General features: G+C 38.1%; 1 protein-coding gene across 2 annotated transcripts; it reads right to left on the bottom strand.

The window, feature by feature from the left end:
• Window positions 1-1,485: 1,485 nt before the first annotated feature.
• Window positions 1,486-17,903, bottom strand: ush1c (Usher syndrome 1C). 2 transcript variants are annotated; one of them, XM_087796698.1, is made up of 26 exons: window positions 16,264-16,332; window positions 16,130-16,197; window positions 13,976-14,119; window positions 13,748-13,886; window positions 12,635-12,743; window positions 12,540-12,564; window positions 11,881-11,938; window positions 11,618-11,806; window positions 11,490-11,553; window positions 11,179-11,231; window positions 8,698-8,840; window positions 8,474-8,539; window positions 8,253-8,404; window positions 7,320-7,369; window positions 6,629-6,793; window positions 6,408-6,524; window positions 5,591-6,295; window positions 5,179-5,226; window positions 4,987-5,115; window positions 4,085-4,150; window positions 3,480-3,521; window positions 3,218-3,271; window positions 3,048-3,147; window positions 2,652-2,761; window positions 2,487-2,542; window positions 1,486-1,632 (listed from the first exon to the last, which is right to left on the bottom strand). In XM_087796698.1, exons 1-26 carry the CDS (start codon window positions 16,330-16,332, stop codon window positions 1,539-1,541), a joined length of 3,015 nt encoding a protein of 1,004 aa, XP_087652824.1. In that variant the 3' UTR covers window positions 1,486-1,538. The 2 variants fall into 2 exon arrangements, with proteins under 2 accessions (XP_087652824.1, XP_087652825.1); XM_087796699.1 differs by lacking the exons at window positions 4,085-4,150; window positions 4,987-5,115; window positions 16,264-16,332 and adding an exon at window positions 17,795-17,903.
• Window positions 17,904-17,931: the final 28 nt, after the last annotated feature.

The following is a 17,931-nucleotide window of genomic DNA, read 5'->3' as shown; positions in this document are numbered from 1 at the left end:
TCTGTGGAGAAAATTGGAAAAAACGTCATGTCAGAATAAAACGTGGTCTTTCTTTCTTTAGTAACCGCAAAATAGAGCAACAGAAGCACAACCACATGAAAAAAAACACAAATTATAAAGAGCGTTACATTCAGATGAATCCTTGAAAGTTTGGTAAAGATACATTTTGTCCTCGACTGCTAAAAGTGTCCCCTTGTGTGATTTAGACCTACAACATTACAACCAAAGTGCTAAACCTGAACAAGTCTTCCGGGCTGGCAGGATGTTGGATGGCTCTCACTTGAATGATAGACTTGTGTCGGCCATTGTAGTTTATTAAAAGCACTGATGGAACTGCCAGACCAGACAGGACGTCTAACTCTCCGCTACAAACACATTTATAAAGACATTCAACTGGAGGCTGAAAAAGAAGAATTACTCTGAAGTGTTCCTTGTTATCTGGATCCTTCTTAGACGACTCAAAAGTACTTAGTCGTGTAAGTTAAACAGCTGGAAATGACTCGTGCACACATCAAACCGGATGAAAGGCTGAGAGCTTGTAGAGCGGACTGTGAGAGAAGCACACGGTGTCACCCAGTGAAGTCAGAACATGTCACAGTCCCATGGAGCAACATCAATCAGAACAACTGGTGTGGGCCGGCAGAAGTCATGTGTCTCTTTCATGAGCGTCCGTGACCCGATGACGCTGGTGAATACCACAGAGGCTACACATGTGCAGTTTATATTTGACTCACGGCGTCGCTTCAGACGTACAGCGACAAGTGTGCACGGCTTCGCTTCACATCGCAGGTTTTTGATGGTATATCACTGCCATTGGTATAGGAAATATTGAATTTGAACATTTCAAATGAAACCTTTTATTTGAAAATGTTGTTGTTTAAAGTTTTTTATTAAATTTTTTTTAAATAATTGAATTAGAGAATATCTTTAATTTCAATTGTATTATTATTCTTTTTTTTAAAACATTTAATTTATTATATTCAAATTAAATGCAATTTAAATCAAATTGAGTTTGATATTTTAATTACAATAATTTTTACATATTATTATTTTAATTTGTAGTCTTTTGAACTCAGGTTCTGTGTCAGAAAAAAAATGTAATTAATAGTAAAATGTTTAAAAAAAAATTGTTCAATTATTTAAAATGATACAATTAAATTCAATGGTTCAACTTACAACTGATTAAATTTAATTATCAATTAAAACTAATTAAAATTTGAAATGTCAAATTCAACCTTTCAGCCTCTTCTGATGGCTCTTATATTGTATACATCTACTTCCAAACATGCGACCTTGAGGCTTTCGCTCGACAGTAAATCTGGAAATCAGTTTGACATTCTTCCGACAGCTTGACGGGTCTAAACAATGCCGAATGAGTTCTGCTTGTTCAAGTTTCTTCTGATTGACAGCGAGACTGTCACATGTGGTTAAAATGTGAGACCACAACAACAAAAAACTGTCACACCAAATCTTCCCTCTGACAGGCAGGAAAGAAGAGGGAGGTTGTAAATGTGACTCAATTACCAGGTGAGGGAGAGTTAAGGACGGAGGAGGTAGCCATGTCTGTACAGTGACGCGCTGCCTTCAAACGCCTGCCTGTTCACAGTGGGACTGACTGATGCTGACTTGGGGCTGCCGCGCACATACAAGCGCACACACACACACACACAATACATACAACACAAGCAAGTCATATTTAAAAAAAAGATATTGTTTTGTAGTAAGAGCTGCATGATAATTGAAAGCTTTAATTTAAAAATGAATACAAATAAATACTGGTTACACTAGAAAAGCACAAGAAGCTCATTTCACACGACTTGAATAATCAAATCAATAAACAAAAGGTCTTGTTTTCAACATTAATGTTTTGTTTCAGTAGAAAAAACAGAATCTTTCTATCAGGAACTGAACCGGAGACCACAGAGGTGACAACTAAACCACATATGACGTTAAAATATTCTCAAAAACTTTTGCGATCTAGAAGCATCTTATTTTGTTACCACATTCAAGTTTGCTATGTAGCTTGATAGCTTTTATTCTAATGGTTTTTTTTCTCCAAGTAGCATAGTTAGTCCAATAAATGTTTATTAAATTTAGCAAGTTCTAGTTCTGAATGTTCCTGAATCAGGATAAAACTTCAGGACAACCTCATCCCACTATCAACACCTGCAATAATATGAAAAAATATAACCATATGTGGCTGATTATATAATGATACATCTTTCATTAATGGTCAACTGGCAAAATATCCTCAACACTAGTACTACGAGTCCCATAATGCACTGCAAAAAAATGAACCTTTTTAAAGCCAATTCAAAATATTGATTCTAGTTTTTATATAAAATTTAAAATTAGCATTTACCCAGAAGAGCTGGAGAAAGTTTGTGGGGAAAAGAAAACAATCTATCTGACCTTGAATAAGTAATGAATGGATGATGGATGATGGATGGAGTTTAACTCTAATTTAACAAGAAACAAATACTTACACTTCATCTTCGTACTCTTTCGGTGGTGAAACTGTGATCACAACATCAATCCAGTCCTGTAAACAGAAGCAGATATGCTAATGAAAGAGAAGGAATTCACAACAACAGCTTACATGGCAAAAGTAAAAGAGACTTTTTTTTATACGACTCTTCTTAAATCCATACCCCTCCACTGTTCCACGCTCTGGCCAAAGTGTTTTGCCCTTCAGTCAATGTGGCATCGATCAGGATCTTTCCATTCACGGCCATGAGCTCATCTCCAGGTACGACACCACCTGGACACACACTCGTTCACAGTAAGTATTTCGAAAAGTTTAACTACGTTGTTTAACTAGTGTTAATGAGTTGATGGGGTTTCATGAAACAGCTGATCTGGTTTCATGATACACTATCCTCATCTTCAAACACCACTTGATGGCACTCGCTGCTTTATCTTTGGCTCCAAACCACTTATTCAATCAATCCTCACATCATTTTTAGACTGAGAAAGTTTTAAAAACGTGATCAGCTGTTTCATGAAACCTCATCAACAACCACTAGTTTTCACATTTATAGACTGACCATGTTTATCGGCTGCTCCGCCCTCATACACCGATGAGATGACTAATTTTCCCAGAGGTGAGTTGGAACCACCTTCTAGAGCCAGGTCCAGCTGCCCCACCTCCATGACAGAAAAGTCAAGTTTACTTGTGAGGATTCATAAAAAAAATAAAATAATAAAGAGGCAGTACCTTCTTGATCCGTAGCAACCTCACATCACGTCCTGCTATCTGGTCTGCTGAAAACTGTCATCACGGAGAAGATAAGAACATGCAAAGAGGCAGTGAATTCAATTAAATATTTCAAGAATGATGAAATAAACAGACGTTGTGGGTAAATAATCTTCTCTGTAAGAGTACAAACAAGGATAAAACAGAATGTGCATCAACATGTTTTCATTATTTAACGGAAGGAAAACATTTATACGTTTCCTTCACAGTAATGAGACGTTACCATTGAGTAGGGATCAAAGTCCTCGATGTATTTCTGAAAGCCCTGAAAGAAAACCAATGAAAATTTTTATAGTTGATCCACGGTGAATATACAAGGCAGCAAATGCGAGGATGCTAACCACCTGACTTCCTCTGACAACCCTGCATGAATGTGACCTGACGGGATAATAATTCAAATGTCGCAGACTCTTTAATACATTCCGGTTTAATTCAATAAGGATGGCGGATTATACAAGCACACAGGATCCTGTCTAATGTCCCCCTCAACCCCCCAAATATGAAAGATAATTCCGCTAATCATATTAAGAAATGGCACCAGATTAAACCGGATTCTGTTGCCGTCCACGTGAATCTGATAGTTCAGTTCCTGTTACAATAATTCCTGAAGCTGAAAGAGATTGAATCAGACGGACAAAGAAGTATACTTCTGAAAGAACAAACCAGTGTCACTATGATCTTGACTAGTGAAATTGAGAAACAGTGAAACACACACAAAAAAAAACAAGAGTAGATAAAAGCAGCTCAAAAAGAAAAGGATTAGAATGAAAGTATAGAATGAAAGATCAAGTGCGTTCACAGCAGACAAGATGGTACGGATAGATTTACTTGTCGTTTATGGTTGGATTTAAAAGATGTGTTGTAGGGCACCATCCGTTTCAACATTTCAGGCGGCTGAAACACAACGTTACACATGAACACACCAACCAACGACTAACGCTAGATGAAAGCAAAACATTTATGAATATTATTTTCTTCATGACTAGAGGAGATCACCGGGCAAAAAACAACAGCACACTAATCCGATAAATAAAGCCTTGGTTACTATTTATAACTACCAGAATGAGACGGATAAATGTTGCATAACAATAGTATATATAATATATAATATACATGTATTTAATTATGAAAACGGCAAGAAAATGCCACATTTAATGCCACAAAAACCTAAACAAAAATAAATGTGTGGAAATGTTGAAAAAAAGTTTTTTTTCAAAAATCAGGGGAAAAGGAAAAGTAATAATTAATTATTAATTAATTAATAAAATTATCTAAAAATGCCATAAAAGCAAAGTCCAGGCCTCTGGGGACCACGTAAACACATAGAAATGTGTGGAAATATTAGACATTGTAAAGAAAAAAAAGGGGAGACTTTTCTGAAATCTCAAAAATCTGGATAAAAATGACAATGTCGGGGTTTTAAGAAACAAACAGAAATAAAGAGAAAATTGTCTTTATATTTGCGTTGCAAGAAACAAAACAGGATTTTTTTTTTGTGTTATGAAAGTTAAAGATATTAGTAGTAATTGAGTTGTGTTCTTTTAAGAATATGTTTACTGTTAAAAACATGTTTAAAAAAGAGAAAAAAGTTATTTTTGTTTAAAAAAACAAAACAAATACAGAGCCATCAGGTCAGCCCACAAATTATTTCTTTTGACAAGAACCTACAATGTTTCATGACTCAATCGAGCTCTATGACCATTTGGTCGAGGTGAAGCAGTGAGTCATACCAGGCCGTCCGAGCGGTGAGCAGCTCTGTGTGGTTCTGGTCTATTCTTTTGCGACTGCGGCAACATGACGGGCTTCGACATGACGGGCGCCGTCTGACGCCGCTGGTTGGGCGGACTCGGGGCGAGTTGCTGAGAAAACCGTTACAGTTCAACACAGTTCAACGGCAGCAAAACGAACGATGGGAAACTCACCAAAGAGGACGAGGAAACCCGACTCACATGGGAGGTATTTCTCATTACCTGAGCCCACGAATAGAAACAGAATAAATATCACCGCCTCGGGTAAAAACAGAGCACACCAGGCAACTTAAAAAAAATAGTAACTATTGCAGAATCCTTTTTATATGTTTGCAGCTTAGGTTGACGGGGACAAATAGCATCTTTGAAGGCTAATCCTTCATTTAATAAAAAAGCTCTTTCAATCAATTAAGTTGGGTTTGGCAGCAGCGCTCGTCTGACTTCATAAATAAGACATGCACGGACTTAAAACAGAGCTCTGGACAGAAACCTGCTGCTCAGAAATAATAGAATCCTTAAACGGTTCTGGTGAGACTTGAAAAAAAATAAAAGGAATCCATCAATCAGAAAATAATCTCACTCTGACCTTAGGACTTGAGGGGTAGGACATCTCACTGGTGTTTGAGGAGTAAAGTCCTCCTCTGGGTAGATACCCTCCTGTTTCCCACTCACTCCTGTGTTCGGGGGGGCTAGGAGACTGCTGGAGGTGGTGATGAAGATGATGATGATGATGATGTTGTCGATACCCACTCAGGGTGCCAACTCTGGAATCCAATTGTTGTGGTGGGGGAGGCGGTGGGGGAGGAGGAGGAGGAGGAGGAGGCGGAGGTGGAGGAGGAGGAGGAGGAGGTGGAGGAGGTTGAGGGGCAGGTTGGGGTGAAGAAGGGGGTCGTGATGACTGAGATGCGGGTGGGTATCGGGAGGTGGGATGGCGAGAAACCTGTCGGGGCGGCTGGTAGGTTGGGTGGCGGCTCTTCAACGTGGACGGCGCAGATGGCAGCCTCCTAGAGGCGGGAGGAGAAGGTGCACGGCGCGGTGGGGCTGCTCGCGGGGGAGGCGCAGAGTAATTGGGGGTGGTCTGGTTTAGCTTGGGTGAGGATGGAGGGAGAGGTAAGGGAGGCGGAGGGTGGCTGTTGCTGGGCTGGGTGGGAGCTAGCCTCTTCATCGGACCCCTCAGGCTCTGGTCCACCTGGTCCAGGTTTATGTCATCCAGGTCGGTGGTGGCCAGGTGGAGTCCCCCGGGGAACCTCTTCACGCTGGGATCGGACGCAGGAGAGCGCGGCGGTGACAACTTACGGTCGGATCAAAGAGCAAAACACATTTCTGTTGACTGAGATACTAAACATTTGACAACCACTATCACAGTCGTCAAAGCTTCTCTCCCACTCTCATGCTCTCTGTACCTCGGGTGACTCGTTCTCCACGCAGGAGATTTGCTCTAAGCGAGTCTGACAAAGACGTTCAACCCAGTGCTGCACTTTCTCCGACTCCTCCAGGTCTTCTCTCTCGGTCTCCGAGACCTGTGCGAGGCAGACCACCGAATCAACCGTCACTCACAAGCGAAACCTCGAGAGACGACGCTCATACTATACAATGATTCACAAATATGAAATTCCTTTCATACCTCCTGCACAAGCCTATTGATTTTCAGCTGCTTCTCTTTTTCATACATTTCTTCTTTCTCTTTGGCCAGTTTGAGCTCAAACTCCATCTCCTTCTTGTTCTTCCTCTGCTCCTGCAGTGTGTCCGTGTTGGAGGTTTTCTTCTTTTTCTTCTTCTTGTCACCTTTCTGTGGTTTTTATTCAATAGTCAAGCAAACACCGGCAACACTCCACCACAGCAACCCATGCAAATGTGCTACACAAAACAAACCACCCAATAGGGCTTTAAGAAAATATCAATACACTTAAATAACGGGATATTTCTTTACATGACACCGTATCAATATTTAACAGCACACACTGGTTTATATAACAATTAAGGGTGTATAAAATAAAAATATATATATATCACAAGCAGTCATTGCGTCCTTCGTCGCTAAATCAGCGAGATACCGCTGATGACTAAGGACGAGAGGATACAGTCAACTCCAGCAGCTTTTAGAGCTGATGTTTAGAAAACATTTACGACTTTGTCAAGAGCCATGTGGTCTGTAAATTATGTCAGAGTCAAGTATATAATTGATCCTAAATGTATCACCAGATTTCAAAACACACCTCTACTGCACAACACTCTTCTACTTTTCTTTAGCACTCAAGTGACTGTTTCAAGGCATCACTTATGTCAATCACGTCCCAGCAAACAGTCGACAATACCTTACGCAGAGATGGCAGCTTTCCCTCATAGCGATAAAACCAGCCAAATGCTACAAATAAAGATGGATGCAAGTGATCAAATCGTTTGAAAATGGGAGACAGGAAATACATTTAACGTCATAAAATGAAATCACACAATTCCAACCCAGAGAAATAGACAAGAACATCACTCTCAAGGTTTAATAAACAGACAAATTGAGCAGCATTTTAAAGGGGGGAAGAAAGACTATTCAGGCACAAGGGAGCAAGGATAGGTAACCTTTATCATAATATATATATGAAAATGAAAATACCACATTGATGAGAGAAAAAAAACGTATAGAGCTAAAACAAATGTATTTATGCAGTCAGAAGATGGACAAGTTCATATGGAGTACATACACCCACAGACTCTCAAACCTCTTATATTTAATTTGTTTGTTAGAAATAATTAATAATAATATAGCAGGTGCCCATTTAAAAGTTTTAAAAAATAAATACAATACTCAATATATACGACTACAAAACAAAGAAGAGAAATAAGTGCTTATTGTCCACAACCATCGCCATCAGGTGGAATTTCAAACCTTTGATCATAAAAATGTTCAGAAAGATCCTTACTGATAATACGTGTCTGACCTTTATCTTTATTCTAATATATTTCCTAAATATAACATCCTGGTTGTCAGAGGAAATCTGGTCCAAAGCTATGTATAAGTGTGAACATCCTCCCACTGCTGCCTTGACACTAGACAGCCGAGGACTCCAGACTCACGTGTCTTCTCTGCATCTCCTCAGAAGTCGAGTCACCTTCATCAACTTTGAGGAAGAAAACGCCAGCACAGCACACAGAAGGAAGAGGGAAGGAGCATGCAGAAGAAGGAGTAGAAGTCACTCCTACTTGTTTTAAGAAGAAAAAAGTAGTCGTTCCATAATAAAGAGCGGTTGTCTTACGAGAACTTTTGGCTTTTGGGGAAACTTTAATTCCCGGTGGTGCAGGTGAGGGACTCTTCGGTGCGTGGGGACTTTTAGGACTCTTTGGTCTCTCCCGGGCTCCCCAGTCTTCTGTCCATTCCCTGTGATGTTTAGTCTCCACAGCCTCAATCCTAGAAGATGATTGAGAAAAGAAAAATAAAGGACCATGTTGATAAATGGAAGACGGATAAATGGAATACCTCTCCATCTCCTTTTTATAGCGGGCATCTTCCTCTGCAGTTTTCTGAGAGATCTCCATTTTCCTCCTGTGAACATGACGAGTAGTTTCAACTCCTCTTGCAGAACATGATATAATTTATGTCGGCATAAATTTCACACATTTTCAGCCTTCAAAGCGGAGGAGTACACTGAGCCGCAATTTCATTTGAACGCAGAGAGATGTATGTGTCTGATGTCCACATACTGTTTCTCCTTCTCCTGCTGCTCTTTTAAGATCTTGTTGGTCTCCAGGGCGACCCTCTTCTGGTGCATCAACTCCTGCCTGTCAAGCTCCCTTCGTGACTCAACTGCCAACCGCTCCTCATCCGTCATGAACAGCTCGGCGCCCTTGGACAGACAGGTGAAGACATGAAGCATGCTATCCTCGGTCATGCAGCTCAGGCCGCCGTCATGTGTGTTTAGATGAGCCGACTCTCAACTAGGTTGAGTTTGGTCAATTAAAAAAGATGTTTCTGATTTTATCAAGCTGTGACTTAACTACAAAGACATGTTGAATTCCAAGATTACAACATAGATCGGGCCAAATCTGGGCATGTTATGAGGACCGTCAGAGGGTTGTTTAAAATATCAAAGTTAATGAAACTGATTGATGATCAGTCGATGATCAATAAAGAGAAATTCTGAAAATAAAGATGCCATTGTTGAGGAAAAAGTAAGCAGCAGAGATAATTGATCTATATTGGTCAACATTCATACACACCATTGAGAGTAAGCAAGTGAAGTTTAAGGGAAGGGTTTTTGACGGGAGAATGAAAAGATCATTTTATAATAATATTCTCTCTGTTTGTACAGTTTGGTTCACAAAAAATGAGTCACCAAAAGATTGAGTTAACTTTGGCCCCATGTGTGATTGAGTTTAACACCCCTGTTTTAAAATAAAGGCCCAGGACCAAATCCAACCGGTCGAGTCATTATATGCAACCCACAAGAGTTGTAAACAATTAGTTTCACCAGAAATTACCTAACCTACAAATAAATGTTGACTTCATGCCCCAAGAAAACATGCTGGACATCAGGCTGCTTCCAAGAAGTGCATTGAAGACTATGAATGTTAACAGTTCAACACATTTCGTACCATCTGAATTTTCCAGATTGAGCGTTTTTTTTGCTCTTGAAGGATCAAAAATAAGCATGTCTTGTGGGTAAAGAGTACCATTTCTATTTTTTTCACAACTTTAAAAACAATATCTTTGTTTACTTAAGGCTAAAATACCCTTTAATAATCAAAATTTTGCCTGAGGCCTTCTGTTTGAACTACTTAAGGTCAAGCAAATATATATATATATATATATATATATATATATATATCTTTAACTTTCCTCTTTTTTTTTAAACTGTAGACTTGTAAAAGTGTAGCAAATGTTCATCCTCAAATCTCCTCATACCTTGAAACAGAATCTGAAATTCTGCAACTACTTCACTGGATAAAATGACTCTTATTAAGCATGACTTAGAAGCTTTTCACACATCAAAACCATCTCTTGCTCACACAGGTTGAAGCAGAAATAAAGTGGGAGGCAGCTATTAAATCGGACGGAAACTCCTCGACTTTCTGCTGATTTTGTCAACAAACAATAAGACAGACAAATGTCATAGTTGACAAACTCAAACTGACTATTGCTAGTTTTTGGCCACAAGTTAACTTTTCAGGTTCCAAACCACTTCTATTTCCCAGTCTGAACATGCTGACTGTTATTAAATTTACTGATGACAGATATATGCAGATTTATTTTATCAGATGCTATTAATATTCATACATGAAGATAGATATCTTAAACATTTAGTAATTACTTCTTTAAAATAAATCAACGGTAAATGTGTGAATAAGGTTCTTACACAAGGATTTCTATGGTGCATTAAAGAGTGTGGGATATTTTATAACCAAATGCGTGACGCTCTATAACTGAACAAATAAACACACAGTAAACACATGGTTTATCTAACTTTGTGAAGAAAATGTTTGTATTTAAATGAAGAAAATCTATTTAAGTGATTAAGTGAAGTTCAGATTGCGGGTTTGATTAGTTTGCTGTTTTAAAGAAACACTCGTTTTAAAGTTACTTATTTCATTCAACACTTTTTTTTTTATTGTTTAATTATTTCCCTTTAAAGGTTATTCTGTTATTAATACAGTCTTTATAATTTTTTGTTGTTAATAGGTTTGTAAGATCAAAGGTGACTTTTGTGTTCATTTAAGTTGCTAGGGGAAAAAAAAACGGCAAATGGTATCAGCCACAAAAAAATGGCGACCGGTGTACCCTTAAATATATCTAATGTTGCAACACTGATTTAAAGGCAGTGAGTTAGTTAAACAACTAAACATACAGAGGAGAAGAGCTAACAGCGTGTTAATTATTCCTATAATCAGCACTTAATCCGGCGGTAAACAAGCCGCTGGGAGAAGTGAGTGAGGATAAATGCAGCAGCGAGCTGCGCTGAAGCGAAGACAGCGTTAAGTGACGAAGACATGGAACATTAATCTAAACAGAGCGGGGAAGCAAGAGAAACAAACAAGGCTTTTAAAAGGTTCAGTTCACTCTGAAAACCCTTGGGGTGAGTGTCATACATTTTACAATGTGTCAGGAAAGACCTGGATAGATTTATTTGTGTAAAGATAAGCACGAATCTTATACAGGATTTAATTATTTAAAAAAAACAATCTTACCGCTCCCGTCAGGACTGTGATAGTCAGACTCCTGCTGCTCTTCAGCACTCTCACTGCCTAAAATGTCAAATATATGGTTTTTATTAACACGTTAAATGATAAGAATAAAATACAATGAGAACCAACTCTTGTCTTCGCCAAAATTTACTGGACTGTGAAATCACCATCAAGCTTGGCAGACTTACTCACCGCCTTTCATCCTTTTGGCTGCCGATTCCAAAATTTGTCTGTTCAGTGAGTTACACGGAACAAAGGCTGGCACGGACCGGGATTCAACTTTTGCAACAGAAAGTTCTACACGTGTTTAATACTCGCCTCTGTGTGGTCCACGTTAGTGAAGTCCACCCCATTCACCTCCACGATCTGGTCTCCGACCTAAACATGGCGGGACACACGCAGCTTGAACAGATGGTTCTACGAAGATTCTCCGTATTCTCACCTGCAGTCCGACTTCTGCAGAAAGAGAACCAGGCTTCACGTTACTGATGTAGATGCCTGGCTTCTGAGTCGGGCCGCTGGAGATGCTGATGCCCATGCCGTTAGTGCCCACGAGGCTGAGGAAAACTTTCTTCTCCTTGATCTCCTTTCCTCCGATGGAGGCCAAACCTGCCACGCTTGACTTCTTCTCCTGTGGGGGAACATTTTTAAAGTCCAATATTGAAGCATTAAATAATCACTTTAAGTCATAGATGTGTATCTTACTCCAGATTCAGAAACAAACTGGTCCACAAACTGCCATTTCAAAGGTTCTTCTGTTGCGCTGACAAAAGACAACAATATTATGACTCGTCAGTTGCTACTGATCTTTAGAGCAACACTACATATGTATATAGGGCTTGGTATCGATCTTTGGATCCTTTCTGGGACCGGGACAAAGTTTGGATACGCTAGTGCGATCCACACTTGAAAATGTGTAAGTGACAAAGGCAGTTAACATCAGATTAATCTGTCACTTGTTAGAAAGAGTTATTTTAAAGTGGAGATTATTGTTAATTTATTCTTTACTTGAAGGAAATCTACCCAAAAAAAAATAATATATGTACTATGTGTAATGTCATTTTCTTTTTACAGCTAATCTTATACAATTGGTATCAAAAAAAGTATCAGAAACCGGTATCAAAGTGAAGGTATTTGTTTCAGTACCAGTATCGAACATTTTTTGATCGATACCCAGTCCTAAGTAACATTTACACCTTTTTTTTCTCCTATATTTTCTGTAAAGATTTGAACAATCATGACTCGTGCAAGTACAGTGCTCTGACGCTAGGAGGAGCCAGAAAAAAAGTTTAAGTTTTTTATAAATTGCACCTTAAGTGTAAGAGTTGCCAAATAAATCAATAAAGCACTGTTGAAACACTTACCTTTTTACAGGGATCATCCCTACATCTGCATGAAGATAGCAATTATTATTAACTTTATTGAAAATGCCGTTAAAAGAGGTTGCGCTTAAACGTACGTCTGACTTTGAGTGACACAATCTTGTTGGCCTTGATGAGACTGATGACCTCCTCGTGGATGCAGGAGGAAATGGAGTAGCCGTTGATACGGACAACCTCATCTCCGACCTACGACGTTATAAACCAGGAAGTTAATTTACAGATAAATCAGATTGGAGAACTGATCATAAACCGGTTGAATAAAAAAAGTCACATATTATATTTGGTTACAAGCAGCATCACAAAGAATTAAATTACAACAATAGAGAAAGTTGATGAACGGATGAAACACCTTTATCAACGAAACTGATGTCGCCTATCATTTATTTCAGTTATTTAATAATTTAATTTCCAGTTCTTGTATAATTTTCTACTTGTTTTAATGTAGCATACGAGTCAATTACTTGTATTTTGTTTTGTTATACTTTATCCGTAGCATTTAATTTGATTATTTATAATTATTTTATCCGTTAAATGTCGTACTGTATATAAAACACCATTCATAATTGCTGGTAACACATGTCGAAAACATAATATTATTATATTAATTATATTAACAATTATATGAAGCTAAACGATAGAACACAATATAGTCTTTACTGCCACCTTGTGGACAGAACTTGAATTATGAACAATTAGCACAAAGAATGTCACAGAGAATGGAAGTGTGGGAATGTGCCAAAGGAGGTTGAGGTCAGTGTGAAGGCCCCTCTCAAAAGGTATTTACATCAACACGCCATCAACACACATGACTAACAACACATCCAATTAATAAAAAATGAAGTAATGACTGTGTAAAAATCACTGTCACACAACATAAGATAAATGTTACTTTTTTTAAGGAACCATGGAATTTTTCAAAATTCTTTCATTTCTAGACAACATCTCAGTTATTTAGATATTCGATTTTGTACTGTTTCATCACTGAACTACATTGTTTAGTGGACTGAGGTAATGCACGTATACCTTCCTTAAAAAATAGCAGTATGGTTCAAGTTTTAAACTGTAAATAAGATGATGTACCAAGAAAGGCCGAGGAGATAAAGATGACCAGGAAAGTTGAGTTTGTAAAAAAAGACCGCATTGACTAAGTGTTGCTTGAAAATATGAAATATAAAATAAATAACAGATACCTGTAGATCCACTTTGTCAGCCTGACCATCTTTGACGATCTGTGAGATATACAGACCGCAGCCGAATTCCAGCCCTCCTCGGACGCTAAGACCCAGACCATCACGATGCAGGCGGTCCAAACGCACCTCTTTGAGTTTTCTGTGGCAGTGTGAAGTAGAGGATGAAGATTGAACTTCAGTGAAGAGGAAGTTTTGTTTTGTTTCTCACAGAAGAGGTACTCGACTCACCGGGAACGCTTAGGGGTGAGCAAGTCATATTCAACCTGGTGTTTGAGTGGAATCAGAGGACGAATGGCATCGAAGAGAGGCAGACGCTTTGGTTCGTTGATGACCAGCTTCAAGTCCCCGACAAGAACTGGCAAATCCATCGATCTGTGAAGGAAGAACAGCATCAGCCCAGCAATACAAATCAAGACCGATCCATGTTTTTTCACACCATGTTCTTTGTCTATAGCAACCTTTTCCAACTCAGGGCCCACGTTTAAGTCTCAAAGACCTTTACGGACCACCTCCGACACCATAAATACGAAGGCCTTATAATGTGTTCTCTGAGCACTTTTTTATTGAAGATTGAACATGACTGAAATCAATAAAGGAGAAACATATTGGAAGCTCCACAGCCACTAACACAGCATCTGTAAAATGTTACAACAGCAGAAACTCAATAGTTAAATAATAATAGGATAAACAATAAGATGAAAATAATATTGGAAAGTGTTTAATATCCTTTTAAACTTAACGAGTTTTAACATTTAAAACATTATTATGTGTATTTTTATTTTTATATAATTACATCCCCCCTCCCACAAGTTGGGAATCACTGGTCTAAAGCAATATGCAACATTTTTGACATTATTCTCCCCCCCCCCTTCATATTTTCTGTCGCAGTAAAATTCTCTATCAGTTATTTTAGTGACGCACCAAACTGTTATACAGCAGTAGGTCACAGACAGTATTTCATATGACTGACTTTTGATATACACTTAACTTGAAGATAAAACAAAAAAACCTTCTTTTTTTTAAGAGATGTACTCATAGTTGTAACAATAAAACGACACAGTTTGTAGTCAGAAGCACTATTTTAAATACTATTGATTTTACCTTTAATTTATTCAAATAACAAGTCTATAATTTGTTGAACTCTGGTTCAAAATGAATGCAACTAAAAATGTTGATTGTAAAATAACAAATAATAGCCTCAATATTATCAGTTATACATATAAATAAAACTGAAAAAAATCATTCAAACGTGTGACTTCAGCTCAACAGACTTTAAAAAATTAAAAAAAAACACAAGTAAGCACAGGCGCATTAAAGGCAACAAAACAAAATCTGTCCACCTGGCCTCCGACTTCAATTATGCATGAATGTCGTTACAGCTGGGTTAGGAGGATGAACATAAAAAGAGCTTTTGTGAAGAACTGCTCATGCTTAACGGGCCTCAGTGGAAACTGATCAGCAGCTTAGCCAAAGAAACTATAATCATCCCACAACGATTAATAGAATCCGAGATCAGCAGCCATACGAGCCGTGCTGCGGTGGGAAGTATATAACTATAAGACAATAACAGTCTGCATGTATAAAATGATAAACATAATTTAAAAAAACATCATTTAAGTTCCCCTTTATTCACTAAAGGTGTGTGGAAATGTTACTTTCTAACTATGCTGACCTGAAAAAGAAATATATATATTTTTATTACCTACGTATTTTCCAACCCAACCGTTGGTAATTAGAAAATATTGTTTCACTTAACATTGCTTTTTTTTCACAGTTTACACTTTGTTAAATGTTTCTTTTGTTTGAATTATTTTTGGCTTTCAAATTATACTTTTGTTTCATAATAGTTATTTAATGGTTTAGATTAAGGTCTGTTTAAATAAAATAATTCGATTTTTTTTATTTTATTTACAACGAACATATGTGAATAACACCAAAATATGCATATATTTCGTGCCATTAGATGGCCGCAGTCATTATAACCTCCATAGCTAAAAGAACAATAAAATCGCATGAGATCCCCACGATGACTAAGGACGAGAGGATACATTCGACTCAAAACTACCGTTAAGACATACTTTGGTTTAAAAACAAATAAAAGCAGTTACTTTGCAGGAGTCATGTTGTCTGTAAATTCTGCAACACCAGAGTCAAGTACTCGACAATACTACAAATATATCCTTGTTACTACAGTATCACGATATATCAAAATAGTATTGTTGCTCCTGTATTATGACAGTATTGATCAACAATTAGTTTCGGGACACCATTAGTGAAGTAAATAAACACACAACTGCATACACACATACATTACAAAGTTACCTTACTTTTGAACAAAAAATCTGAATTATAAACACGGCAAACTTAAAGGAAGATACTTACTTATGGTACATACGGAGAACATCGTACAGGTAATCCTTCTCTGCCTCATTTTCAATCAGCAGCTCGACCTGCAAGAAGAAACACGTTCACACCACAATCCTGCAAAAAAAAAGTGTGAGCGCAAGTGCTCACACCTGATGGCGGCTCAGTTGCTTCAGGATGGTTTCGAGGAAACGCTTCGGCCACTCACAGATGTAACACATTTCCCTACTTCTGGCTAAAGGAGGAAGCTCTGTATTCCTGAGTCTTCATGGTTACCCCCCAAAATGTTTTAAAAATGAGGAGATGGTCTGGACCTTTGCAGACTCCCTGGATCACTGTCACACCTGCGAGGACGGGATAATGGTGGTACTGCCGAGGAGGTGGCAGTGGGAAGGTCGGCAGTGTCGTCTTACATCTCCAGACAAACAATGTTCAACACCTGACCACTTTAACATACATGTGCCTCTGGGTTACAACATGTCAGGGTAAGTCAGTAAGTAATTTGTATTTATAGAGCGCTTTTCCAGACCAGGGTCACAGAGCGCTTAAACAATCAAAACAATACTCAATAAAATATATACTTTGAAAGTCAAGATAATACTGAGAACAACACAGGAGTTCCAGAAAATCAAGGAAAAGCCTGAACAAATAAAAATGTCTTGGTAAGGTGTGTTAGGTGCGGCATCGTATGAGGTTAAATGTAAACTATCTAAATGGTGTAAAAGGTTTACGATTAATCTGCTCAGATGGGTGGACTCTGAGATGAAGCCGTTTTATGGCCGTCATAAACTCGCAGACGTGGTAACGGTCAGACTTTAGAACCATAAACCGAGGGAAGTAACACTGAACACATCTCCATTGAGACGGATATATTTTTCTACATAGTGACATTTCTATAGATTAAACCAATTATCTTGTCATGAACAGATCATAACACAGGGAGACTACAGAACAACAAAGACTGATTGGGCTTTTTTTTATATTATTAAAACCATTAAATTCCTCGTTCTCTTGCTTCACCGCCTTTTCTCACTCTTTAAACTGTGGCGATAATTCACTGTAAATATGACCTTTATGAAGAGAGAAGGTTTTGTACGAGGCACAGATGGTTGTGTGTTCATCCCCACAAAATGCAACAAACATATCAGGTTCCCCCGACTGTGCGACATACAGAGAACTCTTAACCTTTGGCTTTTCTCAAATAAACAATTACATTAAATAAGACATGTTAAAGTCAGACATAAATGTCTTTATGCCATTTATAACTGCGTTAAAATACAGATAAGAATTGTAATATTATTAGGCAAATAAAACAAAAAAACAAGCATAAATAGAAGAAAAAAGAAAGAAAAACAAATTGTTGGAATTCAATATATTAGCTTTAATGTTACATGTGTTTAATAGACGTTCATGTATTTTGTTGTTGTTTTTCTAACGGAATATATCTCAACACTGACTTGTAGAATTACACCTTAACTCAAAAACAGCAGCTTCAGAGTCAAACGTCGTTTGAAAAAAGCATGTATTGATAACAAATAATTCTAAATAAAATGCTGTGTTGTCGTCATTGACAGGCCTGTCCATCATGAACACCTGAACTTAGCAACAAGAGGTTCAAGCGATAGATACCAAAACATACAAAAAAAAGGTCGAGAGATGTAAAAGCTCTTTTTTAACTCTTACCTTGTGTCGGAATTCACGAGCAACCTTGCGCTCCATAACGTCCGGACAGTCGCTCACAAAAAGGGAAGAAAAAACACAGACCTTATCCAGCGAAGTTTGACAGAATCGACTCGAGGTTATGCGCGTCAAGTTGACGG

This window comes from Callionymus lyra, chromosome 8 (genome assembly GCF_982586985.1).
Source record: "Callionymus lyra chromosome 8, fCalLyr1.hap1.1, whole genome shotgun sequence".
Lineage (NCBI taxonomy): Eukaryota > Metazoa > Chordata > Actinopteri > Syngnathiformes > Callionymidae > Callionymus > Callionymus lyra.
Note: the sequence above shows the minus strand (reverse complement) of the source record. Positions and strands in the feature narration are given on the sequence as shown.

What these genes read in the sequence shown, in the direction of transcription:
- ush1c (XM_087796698.1), bottom strand. Translation starts at nt 16,332, where the DNA reads ATGTGTTACATCTGTGAGTGGCCGAAGCGTTTCCTCGAAACCATCCTG. An exon ending in AGCAACTGAGCCGCCATCAG is followed by an intron (nt 16,198 to 16,263) that starts GTGTGAGCACTT and finishes TTCTTCTTGCAG; the next exon opens with GTCGAGCTGCTGATTGAAAA. An exon ending in AGCTGCCATCTCTGCGTAAG is followed by an intron (nt 6,794 to 7,319) that starts GTATTGTCGACT and finishes TAAAAACCACAG; the next exon opens with AAAGGTGACAAGAAGAAGAA.